Here is a 27,046-nt window from a genome sequence, read left to right as displayed (position 1 = left end):
CATTCTGTTAATGATAAAGATGATTACTATATCGTATAATGGAAAATAATTACTTCAAAAATAAATTCATACAAAAGATGAATGAAAAAAATTAATGATGAGAGGATCTACTGTTAACAGTTTAATTTAGAAGTAAAAAAGTCAAATGGTTCGGACTCAAATCTCAAATGTTTTTCTCTACCATAAGATTCAGAGAGTTTATTTAAGGCATGTTTTACTTATTAGTCTATATACGAACAGTACAATATAAATATAAATATTAACAATCTTACTATTTTCCATTAAAACTTTGAGGGTGGGGGCGCCTGGGTGGCTCAGTCGGTTAAGTGTCTGCCTTTGGCTCAGGTCATGATCTCAGGGTCCTGGGATCAAGCCCCCCCAACAGGCTCCCTGCTCAGCGGGGAGTCTGCTTCTCCCTCTCCCCTCTGACCCTCCCCCTGCTCAGGCTCTCTCTGTCTCAATCTCTCTCAAATAAATAAATAAAACCTTAAAAAAAAACCCAACTTTGAGGTTGGAAGAGGACCAGAGCTCTCTACTATAAAATTAATGGTTTTAAAATTTTCTAAGTTAATGTGACATCTGATAAAGTAAAAGATGGACATACCCTTTGACCCAGCAATTCCATTCCCAGGTGTAACCCTAAAGAAATTCTTACACATATACACAAGGAGATACATACAAAGATGTTCACACCAACACTGTTTCCAACAGCATAAAAGAAGACATAACCTCAAAGTGCATCCACAGAAGAACAGACAATAAATTGTGGTATAATAATACTGGCACATTATACAAGATTGAAAATGAAGCAAACCACACATAACAACAGGAATGAATCTGCAAAAAATGTTATAAAATAAAAACAATTATCGGGGCGCCTGGGTGGCTCAGATGGTTAAGCGTCTGCCTTCGGCTCAGGTCATGATCCCAGGGTCCTGGGATCGAGTCCCACATCGGGCTCCCTGCTCCTTGGGAGCCTGCTTCTCCCTCTGCCTCTCTCTCTCTCTCTGTCTCTCATGAATAAAAAAATAAAATAAAATAAAATAAAATAAAAACAATTATCATTCCATTTATGTAAAGTTCAAAAACATGGAAAACCAAGTCCTTCATGAATCCATACATTTGTTGCGAACTATAAAGCAAAGCAAATGAAAGAAAAACACTAAAGTCAGGATAGCGGTGGTGGGAGGTATAAATGATTAGTGGAAAAGAGAGATATAAACAGTAAATGGCACACAGAGATTAAAGAGATTTGCTAATATTCTATTTCTTAACCTGGGTGGTACAAACATTGGTGTGCATTCTATTATTCATTACAATTTCCATATGCAATTTTATAAAAATTTCATAATATATAAAATATTTTAAAGTTTCTAAATATTTACACAAATGTAAACTCCAAGTATTTATTTTACCTGTTCAATTAAGGCGTTCCTTGCTTCAGTTGTCTCCTTCAGCAACTCAGCATCACTCATTTCCAAAAGGGGTTTCCTCTCAAAGTTTTTTCCATCCTCTGATTTACGATTCCAAAGAAGTTTTTCTTTACTTACAACATCCACAACTCCTTTGAAAGCTTTGCCTTCACCAAGTGGTAACTCCAAGTCAGAGTGAGATTATTAACTTTGTTAAATGACCACTCAATTACAATTGAATCAGTGATAAAGCTTATCTTTCCCTACTTTCCCCCAAATGTCTATTATCATTATTACCATAGTCTATATCTACTTTTATTTACATGCCAACTCTTTCAAAAAAGATTTGAGGGGCACCTGGGTGGCTCAGTCGTTAAGCGTCTGCCTTCGGCTCAGGTCATGATCCCAGGGTCCTGGGATCGAGCCCCACATCGGGCTCCCTGCTCGGCGGGAGGCCTGCTTCTCCCTCTCCCACTCCCCCTGCTTACATTCCCTCTCTCACTGTCTTTGAGATAGTTTTAAAAATATATGTCACAATAAAATAAACTGATGAGGGGGCGCCTGGGTGGCTCAGTCGTTAAGTGTCTGCCTTCGGCTCAGGTCATGATCCCAAGGTCCTGGGATCAAGCCCCACATCGGGCTCCCTGCTCGGCAGGAAGCCTGCTTCTCCCTCTCCCTCTGCCCCTGCTTGTGTTCCTGCTCTCGCTAACTCTCTCTGTCAAATAAATAAAATCTTTAAAAAAATAAAATAAAATAAAAAAGAAATAAGCTGATGAGAAAACTGGGAGTTGTTGCCTTTTTTTTTTTTTAAACGAGAGAGCAAGCAAGTGAACACAGGCATGTGCCAGCACAGAGGAAGGAGCAGAGGGAGAGGGAGAGGATCTTACGCAGGCTCCCCCACAATCCCACGACCCTGGGATCATGACCTGACTGGAAATCGAGAGTCAGACATCTGACTGACAGAGCCACCCAGGTGCCCCCGGAGTTGTTGGTATTAATCAACCAAATATCAACCAACCTGTAAAAGCAAAGGCTTTGCCTTCAACTTCTCTCTGATGCTTTCAACTGCATACTTAAAACTGCAGAAAGCAAAATAGTTAACTAGAGTTAAAAATGTTAAGATTCTTAAAACAGGTTTAAGAATGTTCCCTAAAATTACAACCCTTTTTACTGTCTCTAATGTTCACCATTCAACAGTTTTCCATAGGACAGTATGTTGAATAAACTTTCAATGTCAATTTCAGGTAACAATGCCTGAGTATCTACCATAATCCTGCCACACAGGTATCTAGGGTATTATTATTGTTATCTTTCACTTATCTATAGTTTGAAATTAAGATTAAATCAACTGATCACAATCACAGATAATAAATTGCAGTTATGAGATTCAAATGCATGATTTGTGATAATGAGTCAAGGATTCTTTCTTCTAACAACGACATTTGCTATCACACCACAACTCCCACCTTTTTCCAAAAGGCAGCCTAATTTTTCTATACCTTTATCTTAGGCATTCTTATTCTTAATATCATGTTATCAGCTTTAGAATTACAGTAGAAAATTACATAAACAGAAAGCATACTGTGTGGTTTTAGGAGAGAGATAGTTTACATTTTGTTTTGGCCACTCTCACACCACAGACCAGGCTCTCTCTCCTTATCACATTACCCCAAAATCCTATTTATTCTTGATTCTCTGAATTCTGAATTATGTTCTCAGAACTATGTATCCATTTTGGATTACCATTCTGTGAGTCTTTGAGCATTACCATCACATCTTAGTATTAACTTTTTTGCCCTCTATACAGGTCTTAAAACATCTACATTCTCTCCCAGTTCCCTTTTAGTGAGAGCATGTTAGCCAGTAGCTAAAGAAAATCGGGGGAAGGCGCCTGGGTGGCTCAGTCATTAAGCGTCTGCCTTCAGCTCAGGTCATGATCCCAGGGTCCTGGGATTGAGTCCCATATCGGGCTCCCTGCTTGGCAAGAAGCCTGCTTCTCCCTATCCCATTCCCCTGCTTGTGTTCCTGCTCTCGCTATCTCTCTGTCAAATAAATAAATAAAATCTTAAAAAAAAAAAATCGGGGGACAGGAAATCATCATCTACCCTCTACCTTTAAGCAATGATGGGGATAACCACAGCCTTCAGCAACACAGGGATTATTTCATCCTGCTCTAGAACCAGTGGATCAGCAAGACATCACTCTGTCAGGTTTCTAGAAAACAGGATACAGCCTCTCTGCATTAGAATCTGATGATTCATCACCTATCAGCTCTCTATTAATCCCACATTGTTATTCAACCTATGAACTACCTGCTTTGAAACATTTTAATGGGATTGAATTGAGATTCCATGGAATATTTATACTCTACAGAGAACAGCTGTTTGTAAATTTAAGCTATAGTCCATTAAAAACTCAAATTTTATTTCTACTTTAATATGTGGGGGAAAAAACACTTAAAATACCTTGCTCCAGTTTTGTCCATTTTGTTTAAAAAACAGATTCGAGGTATCTTGTGTTTATCAGCTTGCCTCCATACTGTGAGAGTTTGTGCCTAAGGCAAAGAAAAAGGAAAAAAAAAAAAACCTCATATTGGACAAAAACAACTATGTCATTATGTAAAGAACAAAGAGATCTAAGAAGCTATTATAACATGGAATCGGGCCCTGTTCTAGCACAGAATTAGTGCTGCTGCATTTACACTTGCAGAGTCACTCTTCTGCTAGTAGGTTAACAGAGCTAAAAATGTAATGAAGGGTGATAAACGGTATGCTTCAAACTGAGAATACTACTTTGGGTGATTTAGGTTGCTACACAAAGAGAACAAACACCTGGAAGGTACTGAGAATCACAGAAAGAGGACTTAATCAAGAATCAGAAGACATAATTTTTGTCCAGCTTCACCTTACCTAGTACAGGTCACAAAATACTGAACTCATAAGTTTGCTGACTTGTGAAATATGGACTTTTGCCTTAATTCATATAGTAGTTGTGATGTTAAAAGAACAAAAAGGGGGGTGCCTGGGTGGCTCAGATGGTTAAGCGTCTGCCTTCAGCTCAGGTCATGATCCCAGGGTCCTGGGATAGAGCCCCGCATGGGGCTCCCTGCTCGGCAGGGAGCCTGCTTCTCCCTCTGCCTGCCTTTCCCCCCTGCTTGTGCTGTCAAATAAATAAATAAAATCTTTAAAAAAAAAAAAAAAAAGAACATAAAGGAGTGTACTACAAAAATGCTATTGTGATAAAAATTTTCATTATGAACGTTTGAGTGTTGGTGTAAACTGAAGAGGGAAAAAAAGCCAGTAACTGTATTTCTAAGTAACAATTCTCATATGCTTTTCTATTTGACTTCTTTTAATTCTACTTTTTATAAATATTTCAAAAGTTCCAGTCTGTTATAGTACCTGTGCCTAGTGGAGTCCCAAAGCCCTGAAGCAGAGCATAAAAAGCTTAATGTAATGACATTATCTAAAACAGAAGCCACTTTATAATTTTATTGAGTAAAATTTACATAGAATTAAAAACACTCAAGTGTACAGTGAGTTCTGATAAGTACACTTGCATATATTCCCCATCCCTCATAAACAACCTGTTCTCATATTTGTCACCACAGATTCATTCTGCCTATTTCTGAATCTCATATAAATAGCGTGGCTTCTTTCACTCAACATTAAGTCTCTGACATTCATTCATGTTGTTGGGTATACTGGTTCATTTTTTCTTTCTTTCTTTCTTTCTTTTTCTTTCTTTCTTTCTTTCTTTCCTCTTTTTTTTTTTTTCTGGCTAAACTCCTTTGTATAAATGTGCCAGCTGGTTTTTCTATCCACCTGTGGATGAGCACTTATGTCTTTTCTAGTTTAAGGCTATTATGAATTTAGCTGCTATAAACATTTTGAATAAGTCTTTAGGGGACAAATGTTCTCATTCCATTGGATAAAGAGTTCCAGTTGTTCCACATCCTCAAACAATATTTGCCATCATTCTTCTTAATTTAAGCCATTCTTGTGGGTATGAAATAGTCTCTCTTTGTAATTTTAATTTGCATTTCCCTGATAACCAAGGAGACTGATCATCTTTTCATGTGCTCATTGGGCCATTCATATATCTTTCTTGGTGAAGTATCCACTCAAGTCCTTTGTCTATTTTTTTACTGGGTTGTTAGTTTTTATCACTGATTTGTAGTTCTTTAGATATTCTGGATACAAGTCCTTGATCATACACATGTACTGTGAAAATTTCAGCACATACTTCCTAAAACAATATTTTCCTACATAATAGTGTTAATGCACTCTGGAAACTTACCATTCATACAATATTTAATCTAACATGACAAAATATATGTATATATAACAACTTCTCATTCAGAAAAATCTCAGATCTATAAAAAAGGTGAAAGAATAGTACAATAAGTATCTATGTACCCTTCACCTAGATTCACCAAATATGAACACTTTGCCACACTTGCCTTTTCTTCTTCAAACGTGCATATGCACACATTATACGTGTGGCTATGGGAACATGCCATTGGGATCTACTACAAAGAACTTAATTAACTCATAGCCCCAACTGCTGCTCATCTTGTCTACCACCATGGTCTCTCAAGGCCCAGCTAATAGCTGAGTACGGCAGAAATACTAATGTAGGTTATTCCTCTAAGACCTGTGGGACTTCTCCAACAGGTGACTTTGGCTTGAGGACTACCCATCAGCTTCGCCAAACCCCTTTTGGAACTATGCTGTAGTCTGAGACCCTTCCTACCCAATCCTCCTTCTTTTACCCTCTCCTTTATAGACAGACGTCAGATCTGCTTTGTGGTCTGACTGTTCTCTGCCACTGCTCTCTTTTCTTCTCTATTCTTCACAGGCATTTCTCCCAATAAATCTCCTACACATGTACCCCATCTTGGCATCTACTGGTCAAAGTACTCAAATTAACAACGTATGTGTATGTGTGGGTGGGAAGTGAAGCACTAGAGTAAGATGCACATATCATGACACTTCAATCCTAAATACTTCAGCCTGTATTTCCTAAAAATAAGAACATTCTCCTACATAATCATTTTCAATGATCACACTCAAAAAAAATTTAAGCTGACACATATTTTTTTCTAATAACATAGTCTATATGTAAATTTTTCTGGTTTTCCTAATGATGTCCTTTTTAACTTTTTGTTTTTAGATCCAGAATCCTGCCAAAGATATTACATTTAATTTTCTTGTATCTTCAGAATCGTTTAAAATAGTACCTCACCTTTTTACTTGACATCACTCATTTTCTTTACATTTACATTTTTTTCAATTTCTGAAAAGCCTTAGCCAGTTGTTTTGCAGAATGTCTTTCAATTTACATTCATCTGACTGTCTTCTCATGATCAGACTGGGGCCAAACATTCTGCCAGGAATAAAACACTGGTAATGTTGTGTCCTTCTTAGTGCATCAGATCAGGAAGCCCATACTGTCAATTTGTACCATTTGGAGTATGTTAATTTTGATCACTTTAGGCATCACTTTTAGTAAAATTTTAAGATTAGAAGAACTGAAGATGATTCTTTATTCAACACTGAGCCAATCTTGAAATTATAAGACAAATGGGGATACCAGCTAAAGAGTGCATAACTAACCCCAGTGTAAATTATTATAATTCTGTTTTTAAGATTTATTCAAGAATTTAATATATATTAACTGTTGGGAGATAATTCTTCATGGGTCTTTCAGCTTTCTACGTATTTTTTTTTTAGGAGAGGCAGTGACTGCCTTTGTTCTGGGCTATGTTTTCAAAGATGTTGATATAGGGCACCTGGGTGGCTCAGTCGTTAAGCATCTGCCTTTGGCTCAGGTCATGGTCCCAGAGTCCTGCGATCGAGTCCCACATCAGGCTCCCTGCTCAGCGGGGAGTCTGCTGCTCCCTCTGCCTTCACCCTGCTCGTGCTCTCGCTCTCTGTCAAATAAATAAATAAAATCTTAAAAAAAAAAAGATGTTGATATAATCAACAGCTTAGAAAGATAGAGACAGTGTCTCCCTCTGGATTAAAAGGTAGGTTTGCTTATAACCCTGGAAGATAATGTCTCTCTCCAGAGCAACCAGCAGGCATGCTTACTGCCCATTATAAAACATAAGCGTTTTCTAAGCACAGGGTTCCCCTGCATGTGCAACTGTCACATGCCTCCCTTTAGATCATCCTGTGGGAACTGGGTCTTGAGGAAATAACACAAGATAACACTATCACTCTGGCTATTGCTATTTCTGTGACTAATAAAGTTCTTTGTCTATGACTCAAGAGTCTTGTGTCTTCTGCCAGCATGCCATAAAACTGTGGCAGACTAACTAGTTAGCTTGAAAGTAAGGTAGAAGAATCTCAAGCCCTTCATAGTTCTCAACACCAACTTTCGTATTTCCTCAGAAATGCAAACTACTTTCCTTTTACTATGAAATATCTGATATCACATAGAGATCACACTGCAATATTAAATTCCAATTTCCTTTCACTGTAATTTGAATTATATGAACTTATATAGGGTTACAGTTAACTAAATCTAATACATTCTACTTTAAAAAAAAAAAATCATGCTGTTGTAGCTTGTTTACTTTGGCAGTATTTTTACCTCTACACCAGCAGAGGCATCAAACACAGCTACTGCACCATCCAACACTCTAAGGCAGCGCTCAACCTCCAAGGTAAAGTCCACATGACCTAAGAAAAAGATGAGAAACATAACACTTACTCTTTAAAAAAACAAAACAAAATAGGATCCAGTATATACCTACTTTTGGGTATATATTCAAAAGAACTGAAAGAAGAGTCACAAAGACCTATTTGCAGACCACGTACATAGCAACACTCTTCACAATAGCCAAGAGGTGGAAACAACCCAAATGGCCATCAATGGATGAATGGTATAAAGTTTTGCATATATACAAAACATGTTATATATGTACAATGGAATATTATGCAGCCTTAAAAATGAAGGAAATCTTGTCACATATTACAACACAGATGAAGCCTGAAGGACTGTATGCTAAGCAAAATAAACCAGTCACAAAAGGACAAATACTGTAGGATTCTACTTATACGAAGTATCTAAGGTAGTTAAAAAAGGTAAAAAACGGTAGTTACCAGGGGTAGGAGGAGGGGACAAAGACGAGTAGTTGTATAATAAATACACAGTTTCAGTTCTGAAAGATGAAGTACTTCTGGAGAATTTCACAACAACGTAAATATACTTAACTACTGACTGTACACTTAAAAATGGTTAGGATGGTAAATTTTATGATGCATATATATATTTTTATATATATATTTTTTACCACAATTTAAAAGAAAACACATCCACAAACAAAAAAAACCTCCAATGATGCAGCATCTCTGCATTGCTAGAACAGCACCATACCTGGTGTATCAATTAGATTGACCCTATACCCCTTCCAATCAAAGGTAACAGCAGCAGACTGAATAGTAATGCCTCTTTCTCGCTCTTGAGCCATGAAATCTGTCACCGTGTCTCCATCATCAACATCTAGCAAAGAAAAAGATGACACAGGCTTGATACCAAGTACATTTCATTGCGATATGATATCTACTTGACAGTTTATTTTTTTAGAGAGAGAGAGAAAGAGAGTGTGTGTGCGTGCACATGCGAGTGGGGGTGGGGGAAAAGGCAGAGGGAGAGAGAGAATCCCAAGCAGGCTCCGCACTGAGCGGAGCTTGATCCCAGGACCCTGAGATCATGACCTGAGCAGAAATCAAGAGTGGGATGCTTAACCAACTAAGCCACCCAGGCGACCCTCTACTTGACAGTTTAATTTGCTTTAAGACTGTAAAATATCTTGTTTAATATTTAGAGCCCTTAATCTTTCTCTAAATAAGCCCTTGTTCTAGAAAAAGCTTTTCCAGCAAAATTAGTAATTTTTCCATAAAAATAATTTTTCTGTAACAACTAAGATAAAAATCTGTTTAAATATTTTAATTTTATTGAACTTGATATTCCTTTCATTTTTTTCCCCCTAGTTTAACTTTCATTATCCCTTCTTTAACTTATGTTCCTCATGCCTGATCCCTGGACAGGAGGCAGGGCACTACAATGAAAGAGCCCAGACAGACCTAGATTTAAATCCCACCTTTACCATTACTACTCTATTACCTTAAGCAAGTTACTTAACCTAGTTTGTAAGACAAGATTAATAAATGCAACCTTGTGGGGTTGTTATAAGAATGAAATGAGACTATATAAAGTACCTAGCTCAGTAAATGATAAGTAAATGGTAGCTACATGGAACAAAGTAGAGAAAAAAATTCCTCCAAAGTTAAATTCTCCTTTTCAAACCCTTTTCATTACTAAATTTTCCCCCAAAAAAGAAATTTATTTGCACAAATGAAAATAAAATCTTGGTAGAATTTCTACAATACAAAGTCATGGATAAAGTTCATCTTGACTACCAAAAAGGTCACTCAAATTATTCTGCATTAAAATTCTTGATTTATGCATTGTATTCTGATTAAATTTATACAGAAGTAATGAAAATGAGCTAATCTTTACCATTCAAAATTCAAAACCACAAGTTATCATGGCCTTATACTACCACTACTTATGTCAGCATTAAACCTCTGAAATGCTAGCCAGGTTCCCCACTGTTTGTGTATGTATATGTGTGTATAAAAATATATATACATATGTACCAACGGGGGGGGGGAATAGCAAGAAAAATGTATTTGTCAGGAACTCCAAATATCTGTGTTAAAGAATTAGTGTTGTTATTCACAACATAACCAAGCAAACAAACACCATTAATGAGATCATAACCAAATAGCTAACCAAAAGTTCCAAATGAAGCCGTTTTTAAAACATTTGTGTGTGGGGGGGTGCAAGATGACAGAGTAGGAAGACCCTAAACTCACTCGGTCCCACATTTACAACTAGGTATCACTCCCATCCAAGTCAATAAACTGGAGAGCGATCTGAAGACTGGCACAACAAAATCCACAACCAAATGCAGAGAAACTGCCGGCACTGGAGAAGTTAGGAAAGGCAGAAAGGTGGTGGCGATTTGCCAGCAGGAGGGAGAGAGCTACTGCCGCAGAGAAGGGAAAGCACCAGGGCGTCCACACAGGTAAAATAAATCCGTATAACATCTGGCCTTGAAACCCAGAAGGGCTAAATTCCGTGAGTTTGTATAACCGCAGACCTGGGAGTCTGGAGCTTTGAACGTCAGCTGACTCAGCAGCAGGGGAGCCAGGAAGGTGTGTGATAGCCAGGTCCCCACCCTTAAAGAGGTAACAGCCTGAGCAAGAGGCAACAGGGGAAGATCTGTTTATATGGATTTCGGGGCACGTTGGGGAACTTCTCTGGAAACAGAGGAGCTGGCAGGGGCCATTTTCCTCCACTACGCCTCAGCATAAACACAGAGACACCTGCCGGAGGCAGTGCTGCACAGACACTTGCTACTAACCCGCTAGCAGTGCACCAGACCCATGAGTTCTCCTGAGGACTCGCCCACTCCAAGTCCGCTGGCCCTGGGCTCAGGGCAAATTTTGTTAACGCTGCACATGCCCCACCCAGTCAATGCCTCTGCATGCTGTGCCGCTGTGGCCACCGCACTCTGGGGCCTGTGGCCAGGTCTAGCAGCTCAGTGCAGATTTTGCTGACGTCGCGTGTGTGCCCTGCCCAGCTGGCCACAGGCCCCTAGCCCCCATGCACACAGACCCATGCACCCCTTGTTGCTACCTCAGACATGTGCCTTGTGCCAGGCCGCTAACACATGCTGCGTGACCGGCCACCACCGCAATTTAGGGGATCTGGCCTACTCCTAGTGACCCTGCAAATTTTGCAAACACTGCTGCACCACCCCTGAGCCTTCCTATAGTCACGCCCCCCCAGGACCACCCTGCCTGGGTCTCACTAATACCACAGAGAGCAAGCACAGCTCACAACAGGCAGAGTCTGTGCAGGGGTCCGGACTGATAGGGAAAGCATAATAGTAGGATGCAAGAAACACACACAGGAGACTCCCCTGAAGTGTAACGTTCTGGTGAACAGGAGACACTGCACTGCAGGGCACTACAGAACCTCTTCTTCATAAGGCAACTACTTTCAAGACCAGGAGACATAGCTGACTTTCCTAAGACACAGAAACAGACAGAGAGGTAGACAAAAAAAAAAAAGAGGAGACAAAGGAATTTGTCCCAAATGAAAATCTTGACAAAATCACAACTGGAGATCTACGTGAAACAGAAATTAGTATACCTGACAGAGAATTTAAAGTAATAATTAATAAATAAATAATAAAGTAATGATCATAAAGATATTCACTAAACTTGAGAAAAGAGTGGACATTATCGGTGTGACCCTTAGCAAAGAGAGAAAAAAACAACATTATCAGACATGAAGAACTCAATACATAAAATTAAAAATACAATAGATGGAAATATAAACAGTAGGCTACAAGAAGCAGAGGAATGTATCAGTGACCTGGAGGATAGAGTAATGGAAAGCAAACAAGCTGAAGAGATCAAAGACAAATACTCCATAATCGGTATAGACTTAGAGATCTCAGTGACTCAATTAAGTATAATAACATTTGCATTATAGTGATCCAAGAAGAGAGATAAAGGAGGGCAGAAAATGTATCTGAAGGAAAAATAGCTGAAAATATCCCAAATGCATGGAGGGAAACAGAGATCCAGATTCAGGAGGCACAGAGATCCCCAACAAATTCAACCCAAGGAGGTTCACACCAAGATACAGAATTAGAATGGAAAAACGAGTGATAAAGAATTTTAAAGGTTGCAAGAGAAAAGAAGACAGTTACATACAAAGAAAACCCATGAGGCTATCAGGGGCTTTTTCAGCAGAAACTCTGCAGGCCAGCAAGAAGTGACATGTTAGGGGCGCCTGGGTGGCTCAGTCGTTAAGCGACTGCCTTCAGCTCAGGTCATGGTCCTAGGGTCCTGGGATCGAGCCCCGCGTCGGGCTCCCTGGTCAGCAGGAAGCCTGCTTCTCCCTCTCCCACTCCCCCTGCTTGTGTTCCCTCTCTCACTGTGTCTCTGTCAAATAAATAAAATCTTAAAAAAAAAAAAAAAAAGAAGTGGCATGTTATATTTAAAGTGCTGAAAGGAAAAAAATCTGCAGCCAAGAATACTCTATCCAGGGGCGCCTGGGTGGCTCAGTGGTTAAGCGTCTGTCTTCAGCTCAGGTCATGATCCCAGGGTCCTGGGATTGAGCCCCACATCAGGATCCCTGCTTGGTGTAAAGCCTGCTTCTCCCTCTCCCGCTCCCGCTGCTTGCGTTCCCTCTCCTGCTGTCTCCCTCTGTCAAATAAATAAATAAAAATCTTAAAAAAAAAAAATGTTTAAACAAAAAAAAGAATACTCTATCCAGCAAGGCTATCATTTGGAAGAAGTAGAGATAAAGAGTTTCTCAGCCTAACAAAAACTAAGGGAGTTCAAGACCACTAAACCAGCCCTCCAAGAAAGAAAAAGAGGACTCTGAGTGAAAAGCAAAGACCATAAGTAAAAGTATAAAAGGTAAAAAATATAAAATCATTAAAAATAAGTATTTCTGTAAAAATCAGTCAAAAGATTCATAAAATAAAAGGATGTAAAGTATGACACCTTATATCAAAGACATGGCAGGGAGAGGGGAGAGGAGTAAAGAATGGGCTTAAACTTAAGCCATCATCAACTTAATATAGACTACTATATGCAGAAGATGTTATATACAAACCTAATGGTAACCAAAATTAAAAACCAGTATTAGATATGCAAAGAATAAAGAGGAAGGAACCCAAGTATATCACTAAAGAAAGCCAACAAACCATGAAAGAAAAGAAGGATCAGAAAAAAGCTACAAAAACAACCACAAAACAAGTAACAAAATGGCAATAAACACTTACCTACCAATAATTACTTTGAATGTAAATGGACTAAGCACTCCAATAAAAAAACAGGGTGACAGTGAATAAAAAACAAGACCCGTCTATATGCTGCCTACAAGAGACTCATTTCAGACCAAAAGACACCTGCAGATTGAAAGTGACAGGATGGAGAAATATTTATCATGCAAATGCATGTCAAAAGATAGCTGGAGTAGCAATACTTATCAGACAAAACGGACTTTAAAACAAAGTCTATAACAAAAAACAAAGAAGAACACTATATAATAATAAAGAGTACACTCTAGCAAGAGAATATAACAACTGTAAATATTTATGCACCCCACATGGGAGCACCCAAATACATAAAACACTTAATAACAAAATTAAAGGAATTAATTTGATAATAATACAGTAATAATAGGGGATTGTAACACCCCACTTGCATCAGTAGACAGATCATCTAAACAGAAAATAAACAAGGAAACAACGGCTTTGAATGACACACTGGACCAGATGGATTTAACAGATACATTCAGAAACATTCCATCCTAAAATAGCAGAATACACATTCTTTTCAAATGCACACAGAACATTGTCCAGAGAAGGCCACAAAAAGAGGTCTCAACAAATTATAAAAATCGAAGTCATACAATGAATCTTTCCTGACCACACTATGAACTAGAAATCAACTACAAGAAAAAATCTGAAAAGACCACAGATACATGAAGGACAAATAACATGCTACTAAACAATGAATGGGTCAACCAAGAAATCAAAGAAATCAAAAATTACATGGAAACAAATGAACATGAAAACACAACAACCCAAAAACTTTGGGATGCATCAAAAGTGGTTCTAAGTGGAAAGTTTTAGCAATACAGGCCTACCTTAAGAAGCAAGAAATATCTCAAATAAACAACCTAATCTGACATCTAAAGCAGCTAGAAAAAGAATAAACCCCAAACCCAGCAAAAGGAAGGAAATAATACAGATTAGAGCAAAAATAAATGATATGTAAACTAAAAAAGCAATAGGACAGGGCAATGAAACCAGGAGCTGGTTCTCTGAAAAGTTCAACAAAATTGATAAACCCCTAGCAAGACTCATAAAAAAGAGGACCCAAATAAAATCACTAATGAAAGAGGAGAAATAGCAACCAATACTACAAAAATACAAACAATTATTACAGAATATTATGAAAACCTATATGCCAACAAATTGGACAACTTAGAAGAAATGGATGGATTCCTAGAAACATATAACCTCCCAAAACTAAAGCTGGAAGAAATAGAAAATTTGAACAGACCAATTCCCACAATGACACTGAATCAATCATCAAAAAACAAAAGTCTAGGACTAGACAGCTTCACAGGTAAACTCCACCAAACATTGAAAAAGTTAATACTTACTCTTCTCAAACTGTTCCAAAAAATACAAGAGGAAGAAAAACTTCCAATTTATTCTATGAAGCCAGTACCACTTGATACCAAAACCAGTAAAGACACTACCAAAAAAGGCCGTGATCTCTCATGAATATAGATGCAAAATCCTCAATAAAATACCAGCAAACCGAATCCAACAATATATTTAAAAAAATTATACACCATGATCAAGTCGGATTTATTCCTGGGATGCAAGGGTGATTCAATGTCCACAAAACAATCAAAATGATACATCACATCAATAAGATAAACAGTAAAAACTATATGATCATTTCAACAGATGCAGAAAAAGCATCTGACAAAAGTACAACATCCATTCATGATAAAAACCCTCAACAAAGTAGGTCTAGAGGGAACATACCTCACATAATAAAGGCCTTATATGAAAAACCCACAGCCACCATCTTGGGGGAAAAACTGAGAGCTTCTCCCCTAAGGTCAGGAACGAGACAAGGTGCCTACTATCACCCCTTTTATTCAACATAGTACTAGAAGTCCAAGCCACAGCAATCAGACAACATAAAGAAACAAAAGGCATCCAAATTGGTAAGTAAGAAGTAAAACTCTCATTATTTGCAGATGAGATGATACTATATATAGAAAACCCTAAAGACTCCACCACAAAACTACTAAACTGATAAATGAATTGAGTAAAGTCGTAGGATACAAAATCAATGTTCAGAAATTTGTTGCATTCCTATACGCTAATAGTAAAGCAAGAGAAATTAAGAAAACAATCCCATTTACAACTGCACCAAAACCAATAAAATACCTTGGCATAAACTTAACCAAAGACGTGAAAGACCTGTACTCTAAAAACAATAAAACACTGATGAAATTCAAGACGACACAAAGAAATGGAAAGACATTCCATGCTTAAGAACAAATATTGTTAAAATGTCCAAACTGCCTAAAGCAATTTATATATTTAATGCAATTCCTATCAAAATATCAACAGCATTTTTCACAGAACTAGAATAATCCTAAAATTTGTACAGAACCACAAAGACCCTAAATAGCCAAAGCAATCTTGAAAAAGAAAAACAAAACTGAAGGTATCACACAATTCCAGATTTCTTTTTTCTTTTTTAATGATTGTATTTATTTGACAGAGTGAGAGAGAGAGAGAGAGAGAGAGAGCACAAGCAGGGGGAGGGGCAGTGGGAAGGGGAGAGGGAGAAGCCGACTTCCCACTGAGCAGGGAGCCTGCTGCGGGGCTTGATTCCGGCACTCCAGGATCAAGACTTGAGCCAAAGGAAGATGCTTAACCGACTGAGCCCCCCAGGCGCCCCCAGATTTCAAGTTATATTACAAAGCTGCAGTAAAAAACAAAGAAAGTATGGTACTTGGCATAAAAATAGACACACAGATCAATGGAATAGAACACAAAACCCAGAAATAAACCCACAATATATGGTCAATTAGTATTCGACAAAGGAGAAATGAATATCCAATGGGGGAAATCTCTTCAATGAATGGTGTTGGGAAAACTAGACAACCACATGCAAAGAAGGAAACTGAACCACTTTCTATCACCATACACAAAAATAATCTCAAACGGAATAAAGACCCACATGTGAGACTTGAAACCATAAAAATCCTAGAAGAGAATACAGGAGGTAATTTCTCTAACACCAGTTTTAGCAGTATCCTTCCAGATATGTCTCCTGAGGAAAGGGAAATAAAAGCAATAATAAACTATTGGGACTACATTGAAATAAAAAGTCTCTGTACAGCAATGGAAACAACAAAACTAAAAGACAACCTACTGAATGGGAGAAGATACTTGCAAATGATATATCCGATAAAGGGTTAGTATCCAAAGTATATATAAGAACTGATACAACTCAACACCCAAAAAACAAATAATCCAATTAAAAGATGGGCAGAAGACGTGAACAGTCATTTCTCCCAAGACGACTTACAGATGGCCAACAGACACATAAAAAGATGCTCAAAATCACTCTTCATCAGGGAAATGCAAATCCCAACCACAATGAGCTATCGCCTCACATCTGTCAGAATGGTTGAACTCACAAACGTAAGAAACAAGTGTTGGCAAAGATGTGGAAAAAAAGGAACACTCTTACAATGTTGGTGGAAATGCAAACTGGTGCAGCCACTGTGGAAAACAGAAGGGAGGTTCCTTAAAAAGTTAAAAACAGAACTACCCTAACAACCCAGTAATCACACTACTGGGTACTTACCCCCAGAATACAAAAACACTAACTGAAAGGGATACATGCACCCCTATGTTTACTGCAGCATTATTTACAACAGCCAAGATATGGAAGCAGCCCAAGTGTCCATGATAGATGAATGGATAAAGATGTGGTGTACACACATACACACTGGAATATTATTCAGCCATAAAAAAAAAAAAATCTTGACAGTTGCAACAACACGGATAAAGCTCAAGTGTAGGGGACCTGGGTGGCTCAGTCAGTTAAGCATCCGACTCTTGATCTAAGTTTAGGTTTTGATCTCAGGGTCATGAGTTCAAGCCCCACATTGGGCTCCGTGCTGGGCATGGAGTCTACTTAAAAAAGGGGGGGGGGGGGGGAAAAAAAAACCAGACTCTTAAGTATAAAGTATATAACTGATGGTTAAGAGAGGGGAGGTGGGTGGAGGGTTGGGGAAATAGGGGATTAGTATACAGAGTACACTTATCATGATGAAAAAACTAAAGAAAAGAAAAACAAAAACAAAAAGATATCTGCACCCACAAATTCACTGTAGCATTAACAATAGCCAAGATATGGAAGCAATCTAAGAGTCCATCTATAAATGAATGGATAAAGAAGATGTAATGCATACACACATACACACACACACATATGAATACTACTCAGCCACAAAGAATAATGAGATCCTTGCCACCTGAACAACACAGATGGAAGTAGAGGGTAGCAAGCTAAGTGAAATGTAAAACAAAAAGCAGAAGCAAACCCATAAATACAATGAGAACTAATGGTTGCCAGAGGAAAGGAAGATGGGGGGATGGACATATGAGTAAAGGGGAGAGGGAGACTTCTAGTTATGGAATGAATAAGTGACAGTGATAAAAGGTACAGCATACAGAATACAACTGATGGCATTGTAATAGCGTTGTATGATGTCAGGTGGTGAGCACAGTATAATGCATAGAGTTGTCACAGAGACAGAGTTGTTGTAGAGACAAACCTTGAGGGCAGAGGGAAATAATGTGGAGTTATTATTAATGGGTTTAGTTTGGGTTAAGCAGTATAAAAAAGTTCTAAAGATTGGTTGCCACAGCATAAATATACATAACACTACTTAAATGTGCACTTAGAAACGGTTAATATGGTAAATGTAATGTTATGTGTTTTTTAGCACAATTAAAAAAAGGTAACTTGAACGTTGCTTGTGCCACCTCATCTAGACCCTTGCTTCAGGGATACAAACTAGGGATGTGAGGGAAGAATTAAGATCATATTTGTGTCACAAAAGAGGAAGCATAATAATGTTCCATGTTTTGCTGTTATAGCTCCATTTACATAGCAGTAATTCTATGAAAAACGTGTTCCTCCATTTTGGAAACTATCATCATGAATATTCTAATCCTGGGTGTTCTTTTCCTCTATAAATACTGTTAAGTCTCAACCAATTTCAAAGGTCTAGAGAAATGGTTGTCAATATAATGCATTTCAAAATTTCTGTGGAGCTTTTGAAAAGATACTCATTTCCACTTCTGGTAATAGGGACCTCATGACCTTGAAATCTCAAATTTCAAAACAAACTATTTTACCAAAGATAAAGGCACTTCATAATGATAAAAAAAAAAAAATTGGATTCATCAGAGAAACACAATCATAAATGTGTATGAGATAAATACAGACTCTCAAAATACATGATACAAAAATACAGACACCCAGGCCACACTACATACTTGCTGAATCTTAATTTCCAGACTAGTGCTAGGGCACTGTCATTTAAAAACCAAATAATACAAACAAAAAAAAACTACATGGGGATTCAAATGTGCACAACTGGTCAAGAACCACAGTTTTTGACATATTATAATTAAAAAGTCAATACTTAGGTAAATACTACTACTACTGCGGGTTGGATTAACAAAATCCTTTCTTCTGCATGAGAATCTGACCTTTGGTTAACTTTCTGGTTCTTTTCTTCTAGAAGCCAGAGAACACAGTATGTCAACTATGTTGCTAGGCAACATATTATATAGAAAAAATAATTTGTGATTGGTAAGCTATATCTGAACTGGGAAGAGCTTTATGTGAACTGTAAATACCTGATGGAGATACACAGTTTTAGGCTTCCCTGAGTGGGGTATGGCATATCCTTTATGGTAAACTGGGAAGATAGCCCACGGAGTTATAATAAGAGGTAGGTATTCATTCCTAAGGGACATGAGGATTGTAAGCCAGGGTGGCTCCTGTGAATCTTGTTAAAGTAAACTATCACTTTTGGGTAGCCAAAGATAGCTCCCAGAAGCTATGCGGACTGTTTTAAGAAGTGCAGGAACAAACACCTATTGCTGGTATGCTGGGAAGCTATGGTTCCTGTCCTAATTGCCTTCTGAGTAGACCAGGGTGAACTGTTGCCCAAGATAGTCCTGTGAATCTGAATGTTTAGTTGAACCTAAGAAGACTCTTTAGTGGGTATTGCAACTACCTTATCTTTGTGTTGTGGTTTAGACATCAGTGCTTCCATGCCATACTCAAGATCTCTAGGTTGACTTCTTAATCAAAATATTTTCCAATGATGCTTTTTGCTAATGGGGGTTGGGGAGAGGAGGAATCCATTCTAACCTCCTAGTGATCTTGTGTATCCAGAATAGTACAATATTCTTTCTGTGGTGGTAGTTTTGCCTGCATCAATATGAGCCATAATTCCAATATTACGGATTCTGTTTAAAAAGTAGAAAAAAAAGCACGTATTACAAGATGGACATTAATAAAAATGTAAAACCAAAATATGTACACTTTGCAAATTTCAAATCTGGTTAGTATTTCAATAATTTTTATGTTATAAAAACTAGAAAAACAGAAAACATTTCCCTACCACATTATTCTGACAAAATAGCTAACAAAAGGGCAAACTACAATCTTATGAATCTTTTACTTATTTCTATGTACTGTTGCTACATTAAAAACATTTAGTACTGAATTCAGGAAAAAAGTAGCTTTTAAGATACATACCAACATCTATTTAAAATTAGCTAGGGCGGAAAGCTAAATTAACAATGCTAAATTGAGTCCATGACAGAAACTCTTAACTTTTTACAGCAGCATATGGAAAAGAGTGCATCAGTGATAGTACTTACTTAGCTATGGGAGGACTGATGACGGAATGAAGAGATTTGATATCATTTCCAACTAAACCTAATGGAAAAAGGGTTACAATTTAACAGTTTAAGAAATTTTCCTTTAATTTGCAAATCAAAAAAGTTAAAGTAATTTTAAACAAATACCATAATTCCAATTAAAGTAAAATTCCAAGCTAAATATAAACTCATTTACCTAAAAATTATTTTCCTGCAATCTGTAAAGAAAAGGCAATAGATGATGTAAGATCAAGTTTTCTGGGTTTTTTTTTTTTTTTCTGGTTTTTGGGGTTTTTTTTTTAAAGATTTTATTCATTTATTTGACAGAGAGAGACACAGCGAGAGAGGGAACACAAGCAGGGGGAGTGGGAGAGGGAGAAGCAGGCTTCCCGCTGACCAGGGAGCCCGATGCGGGGCTCGATCTCATGACCTGAGCCAAATGCAGACACTTAATGACTGAGCCACCCAGGTGCCCCTGTTTTTGTTTTTTAAAGATTTTATTTATTTATTTGACAGAGAGCACAAATAGGCAGAGCAGCAGGCAGAGACAGAGGGAGAAGCAGGCTTCCCACTGAGCAGAGAGCCCGATGCAGGACTCGATCTCAGGACCCGGGATCGTGACCTGAGCTGAAGGCAGACGCTCAAGCAACTGAGCCACCCAGGCACCCCTAAGATAAAGTTCTGAAACATCAATTTCTAGATCATATCCTTAGAAAAATATAAATTTACCCCTGTCTTTGCCACTTTCTATAATTTTGTAATAGACATAATAAATAGAATTGTAGAATTAGAATGTTCATAACAATAATCTCACGGCCACAGCATTTAAATCAAAGAAAAATAAAATGCACAGTCCTGTAAACCTGCATTGTCAAGGCTTAAAGAGTGAACAGTGATCCTCGTATCAGAAAATAACAAATTGGGGCGCCTGGGTGGCTCAGTCGTTAAGTGTCTGCCTTCGGCTCAGGTCATGATCCCAGGGTCCTGGGATCGAGCCCCGCATCGGGCTCCCTGCTCCGCGGGAAGCCTGCTTCTCCCTCTCCCACTCCCCCTGCTTGTGTTCCCTCTCTCGCTGTCTCTCTCTCTGTCGAATAAATAAATAAAATCTTTAAAAAAAAAAAAAGAAAATAACAAATTTTCGTACAATTTGAAATCTGTCTTCCCTCAGTAACCCCAAACACAAAGCACCTTTAAAGATGGCCTAGGAGGTATCACTGAACAGGATACTTCTAAAAGGCCAAGTAGTATTTCTGGAATACAAAAAGCCCATAATAATTTACTCCATGCTTACGATGTATTTTATTAATAATATTAAAGCAAAAATGCAGTTACATTTATAATTTTAATCTATACCTTCCTACTATTTAAATCAGTTTTGCAAAATTTCTCTAATAAATTAAAAACAGTTCTACTGTATTTTGAAAACCTGATGGCAGTTTTAAGACTTACAGATGATCTATATGGCTACAGATAAATTTGCATAACAAAATATAGAAATATAGATATAAATCAATAATGCAGGGCATTAAATTCACATGCCATTACAAGTCACACAACCTATCAGTATTTTTACTCCACGATTCTCACATGACGAAGATGGTAGTGAGAACGGCCACATAATGAAACCAGTTTCAAAGAGTCTCCCATATGCTTGCTTACTTCAAACAAAGGAAGAACATTCAGAATTCCTCAGTTCTTCAAGCACCAAGCTTTTTTTTTTTTTTAAGATTTTATTTATTTGACAGAGAGAGCACAAGCAGGGGGAGCAGCGGGCAGAGGGAGGGGGAGAAGTAGACTCCCCACTGAGCAGGGAGCCCGAAGCGGGGCTCGATCCCAGGACCCCAGGATCATGACCTGAGCTGAAGGCAGATGCTTAACTGACTGAGCCACCCAGGTGCCCTAAGCATCAAGCTTTTAATAGCCATTTTACCTAACGCAAACTATCCCAGATAAATATTTAACCAACTACTCTTAAGAACCTTCAAGGGGCGCCTGGGTGGCTCAGTCGTTAAGCGTCTGCCTTTGGCTCAGGTCATGATCCCGGGGTCCTGGGATCGAGCCCCGCATCGGGCTCCCTGCTCCACGGGAAGCCTGCTTCTCCCTCTCCCACTCCCCCTGCTTGTGTTCCCTCTCTCACTGTGTCTCTCTCTGTCAAATAAATAAATAAAATCTTAAAAAAAAAAAAAAAAGAACCTTCAAAATGAATTATTTGGGCAAACCTCTATTGACAGGAAATACTTTTGTATAAAAACCAGAAACGGACTAGAAAAACAGTATTTTACAGCAAGAGCAACTCTACAAGTAGACAACCGTCTAAACTTCTGAGCCAGCTACTAAAGCCAGCAACCGTTCTCTTTGTTTAGCTCATTTGGACAGCCAGCAGATGAAGAATACAGGCCTAGTAGTACTGCCTCCTGGCATCTATCAGAATACTTCCAACTCCTAATCATCTCAAGGAAAGGGTCAAAATGGAGACCCTTAATAAAGGAATGTCTGGGCGCCTGGGTGGCTCAGTCGTTAAGCATCTGCCTTCGGCTCAGGTCATGATCCCAGGGTCCTGGGATCCAGTCCCGCATCGGGCTCCTTGCTCAGCGGGGAGCCTGCTTCTCCCTCTGCCCCTCCCCCCTGCTTGTGCTTGCTCTCTCTCTCTCTCTCAAATAAATAAATAAAATCTTAAAAATAAATAAATAAATAAAGGAATGTCTGCCAATGAGAGAAAGCAAACAAGCAGTTTAAGTACAATGAGAAGAATCAAAATTTGTACCTGGTAGAGAACTGTAGTTTCTTCCAAGAGGCACATACGGCTTTAATCTTTTTAAACTTGATTTTATTTTAGAGCAACACATATTCTAGTGAGGAGAAAAAGAAACATATTAATTTTATTTTAGCATGACTTATTAGAATACTTTTAACATAACTATGCTTTGTCAGAGAAAATACTTTCAATCTCCTCAAAATAGTTCCCATTTATTAACTCCAGTTCCTTTAAAAAGTGACAACCCAAAATTATACTATAGGAAAAAACAAAAATAAAACTAATACTGACATGCTATTCTGAGCTGTTCTTAGAAGACCGTTCTCTAAGACCTGCTGCATTACCAACAGAGGGAACACAAATTCTCTGGACCTACTTCAGACAAGAGAATCAGAAACTCTGGGGAGAGGCAGACAATCTGTGGGGTTTTTTTTAAACTGAAGTATAATTAACATAGTGTTATATTAGTTTCAAGTACTGAACAAGCTGTGGTTTAATAAGCCCTCTAGGTGATTTTTTTTTTTTTTAAGATTTATTTATTTGAGAGAGAGAGCTGCGTGGAGGGGGAGAGAGTCCTAAGCAGATTGCCCTGAGTGCAGAGCCTGATGTAGGGCTCGATCTCACAACTCTTGAGATCACGACCTGAGCAGAAACCAAGAGACCGATGCTCAACCAACTATGCCCCTCAGGTGCCCCAACCTCCAGGTGATTCTGATAGCTATAGTTTGAAAATCAGGACCTGAAGTTTCCGGAGAGCCAGAAAAGTTAAATGAGGTCTCCTACCCTGGCTACTCCTTGATTCTCCTCTACAGGTGCTAAGAGATGGTAGGGGTCACTGAACTCAGAATTTATAAAAGTGGCTACGCTGGCTACGCATTAGAATCACCTGGAAAACTTTAAAAACATCTGAGGGGTAGGAAGTTGGGAGAACTAGGACTGGCATTCTTAAAAATTCCTGAGGTATCTTCTCCCAGTGTTTCCACACAGAGGTTGAATATTCCCCATCCCGATTTATCCCCAGACCACTAGATACACATTTAATGACTGCCAATACATTTAGAATCGTTACACTTTGTCTATGTAATAATTCTGGGCTGCCACAATCTGCCTTTTATGATATCCTGGGATGCATGCCTGTGTCTTCTATATTCCCTGTGCATTAGTTACCAAGTTTTTGGAAATAAAACACTATTATCCTAAGAAAATATTTCAAGAGTAGAGACTCAAAACTATTTAAACTTCCAGGGCATAATGACCAGGGCAAGACAGTAGCTACCTGTCACAGGTGTGCAGTCTAAAAGCATCAGCAATGAAAACACCAAAGAAAACCTGTGTAACTCCTTGGGGTGCTAATGACCTCAAAATGGAATATACAAATGGACAGTCTTTAAAACACTGCACAGGGAATTTTAAAGTAGCAAAATGAATTTCAGACTAGTGATAAGGCCTGCTGCTTCTTAATTACAGTTTCTCCCACACTCCCTATTAAGAAAAACTGATGAAGATAAAGATATACTAGTTTAAGAGTATACTAGGCCTTTCGGGAAGTAAAGTAACTGAAGTTGCTGAAGTACATTTAATTTTACAAGAAAAGCTTACATTAATGTGCAGGATGGGTATTTTCTTATGATTTACTCCAAACTTCCTCAAGTTCGAAAACATGTTGACCCTCTAAACTGTTATTCTCTGAAAAAGAAATATACAAAATTTTAAAACTAAGTTTCTGTAGTACGTATCAGTAAGACACGTAAAGTAAGGCATATGTAATACGTATGGTAAAAATGTATTACATTTTAAAAGTAGGTACAGTATTTTTAGCTATCAAAAACTCAATGCATCATTCAGAAAATGAAAATTCTGACAAAATATAAGAAATATGGTTCTTAAAGCTAAAATGTTCTTTATTTTTTCAACATGCTTTAATTCTTCAAGATATGAACATACTGTGGAAAAAAACTGAGATTACAAAAACATATCACAGCAATTACAATGTATTTATGTAATTATACAGAATTTAGTATAGAAAGGTAAGCATCTACATGTTAACTTGGTAATTTCTCATTGGTAGTGTAACTTATTGGTTTATCTGTGTGTGTGTGTGTATATATATATATATATCTACCTATTTATGGTAGAAAAATACACAAAAGCAGGTCCTCTTCTGTGATTATAAAAACTAAGTATCTTTGGTTTAAAAACATTTACTGAATATGAACTATGTTTCAAGTACACTATCAAAGCTATGAGACATTCAGGGAAGCATCTGAGACTGGGTAGGGAGCAGAGAGCAGGTAGACACTATGTGCCTTGTTATAGAAGAAGTCATGTCAAAACTCATTACTTTGGGGCACCTGGCTGGCTCAGTAGATGGAGTGTGCAACTCTTGATCTCAGGGTTGTGAGTCTGAGCTCCACATTGGGTGTGGAGATTACTTAAAAAATAAACAAAATCTTTTTTAAAAACTCATTATTTTTCCTCCTAAATCGGTTCCTTTCTGTGTTTTAAAACAGCCACCTTCACTAACCCTCATTTATTTCTTAATTTTTTTGAGAGAGAGAGCACAGGGACGGGGAGAGGGTGCGGAGGCAGAATCTCATGCAGGCTCCACGCTCAGTGAGGAGCCTGAGGGCTCGACCTCACAACACTGAGATCATGACCTGAGCCGAAATCAAGAGCAGACTGATTTACTGACTGAGCCAACCAGGCACGCCTCACTAACCCTCATTTAGGAAGTAACCAAATCCTTGTGATTTTACTTCCTAAATTTATCTTGAATCCATTCCCTCTTCTTCACTTCCACTGCCGAAGTTCAGGGTGTTTGCAATATCATGCGTGTTAGATCCACTCTAAAATAGACAAACGATTTTAACATAACAAAATATAAAAAAACTAATAGGGTTTGATTCCACATTGCAATTAAAAAACTACCACTTAAAGCCTAGTAGAGCATCTAAGGTCATCCACAATTTTTTTTTTTTTTAAGATTTTATTTATTTATCTGACAGAAAGAGAGAGAGCGCACAAGTAGAGCGGCAGGCAGAGGGAGAGGGAGAAGCAGGCTCTCTGCTAAGCAAGAAGCCCAATGTGGGAACTCGATCCCTGGACGCTGGGATCATGACCCGAGCCGAAGGCAGCCGCTCAACTGACTGAGCCACCCAGGCACCCAGTCATCCACAATTTTCTGTAAAGACTATTAAAATACTCAATACCTTTCCCAACCACCTATATGACCTATGTGTATGAGGCTGGATTTTCTTCAGATGGTTCAACCAAAAATAAAAATCCTACATACACAGTAACAAATACAGAAAGTGCTAGGAGATGCCAGCGTTTTCGCTTATGCCCAGCATTAGAGACTTGCAAAACTGTAAGGCAAGGTAGAATATTCCTCAAACTAAATTATTTTTGTTTTTTAAAGTAAAAGGCATTTCTCATAAAACTCTATTACATAAAGATTTAGTGGATTTACTAAGTTTAAGTGAATTATTAAAATATTTTAATTTCTAATAGTTGAATATGAATTACAACCTACATAAACAAAACTCTTTGGAGTTCTAAATCATTTTTAAGAGTGTGAACAGTTGCTATAGACTAAATTTTGAAAACTTATTCCAACACCCTATTTCCCCAAGTGAATGCCCATGATTATTTTAGATTATAGATAGAAAAAAAATGTTTACTAAATATTAGAAAAATTAGCCAACAGAATCCATCTTGTATATACTAATGCTTAAGAAGTTAAACTTTTTTACTTAAAATGTGAATTTGAGGAAAATTAAGTAAATAATAACACAGCTGACATTCAGATACGACCAGTCTTAAAAAGTAGTACTCAAATCACTCAAGTGGGAGATACTGCTTTAATCCACTATTTACACATATCCTTCAAACAAAGAGCTTCCTCTCATCACTTACCTACTCAAAAACATTTAAAGGTTCTTAATACAACAAAATCTGTCCCCAACTACCTTCACGGCCTTGTAGTCTCCTATTCCCTACTCTGTACCAGGGAGCTCTAGCCAAAATTCCCCAGAAACATCATACTCTGGCACCTTCACACTTGTGTGTGTAATGTTGCCACTGCCTGAAAGCAATCCTAGAATCCTCAAGACTCCATTCTTGGTCAATTTCCATTCGATCTTCATGCCCCAACTTGAAAGCTTTTCCTAATTTCCTAGAAAATTTTAATACTGGGGTGCCTGGGTGGCTCAGTCGGTTAAGTGGCTGCCTTCGGCTCAGGTCATGATCCCGGGGTCCTGG

The 27,046-nt window shown here is 38.1% G+C and overlaps 1 protein-coding gene across 3 annotated transcripts in view; it reads right to left on the bottom strand.

Moving 5' to 3' along the window:
- GFM2 (GTP dependent ribosome recycling factor mitochondrial 2) overlaps nt 1-27,046 on the bottom strand; it is a 58,869-nt gene that overhangs the window by 28,037 nt on the left and 3,786 nt on the right. For 2 of the 3 annotated variants that reach the window (XM_032404200.1, XM_032404199.1), the window contains exons 2-10: nt 24,386-24,472; nt 22,796-22,880; nt 20,032-20,089; nt 19,517-19,614; nt 8,799-8,924; nt 8,013-8,101; nt 3,878-3,966; nt 2,431-2,491; nt 1,416-1,595 (exon numbers count right to left, since the gene is read on the bottom strand). In XM_032404200.1, the coding sequence (XP_032260091.1) occupies nt 1,416-1,595; nt 2,431-2,491; nt 3,878-3,966; nt 8,013-8,101; nt 8,799-8,924; nt 19,517-19,614; nt 20,032-20,089; nt 22,796-22,880; nt 24,386-24,448 (849 nt within the window). In that variant the 5' untranslated portion in view covers nt 24,449-24,472. The other variant, XM_032404201.1, reaches the window with a different exon arrangement.

This window comes from Phoca vitulina, unplaced genomic scaffold (genome assembly GCF_004348235.1).
Source record: "Phoca vitulina isolate PV1807 unplaced genomic scaffold, GSC_HSeal_1.0 scaffold6, whole genome shotgun sequence".
Classification (NCBI taxonomy): Eukaryota; Metazoa; Chordata; class Mammalia; order Carnivora; family Phocidae; genus Phoca; species Phoca vitulina.
Note: the sequence above shows the minus strand (reverse complement) of the source record. Positions and strands in the feature narration are given on the sequence as shown.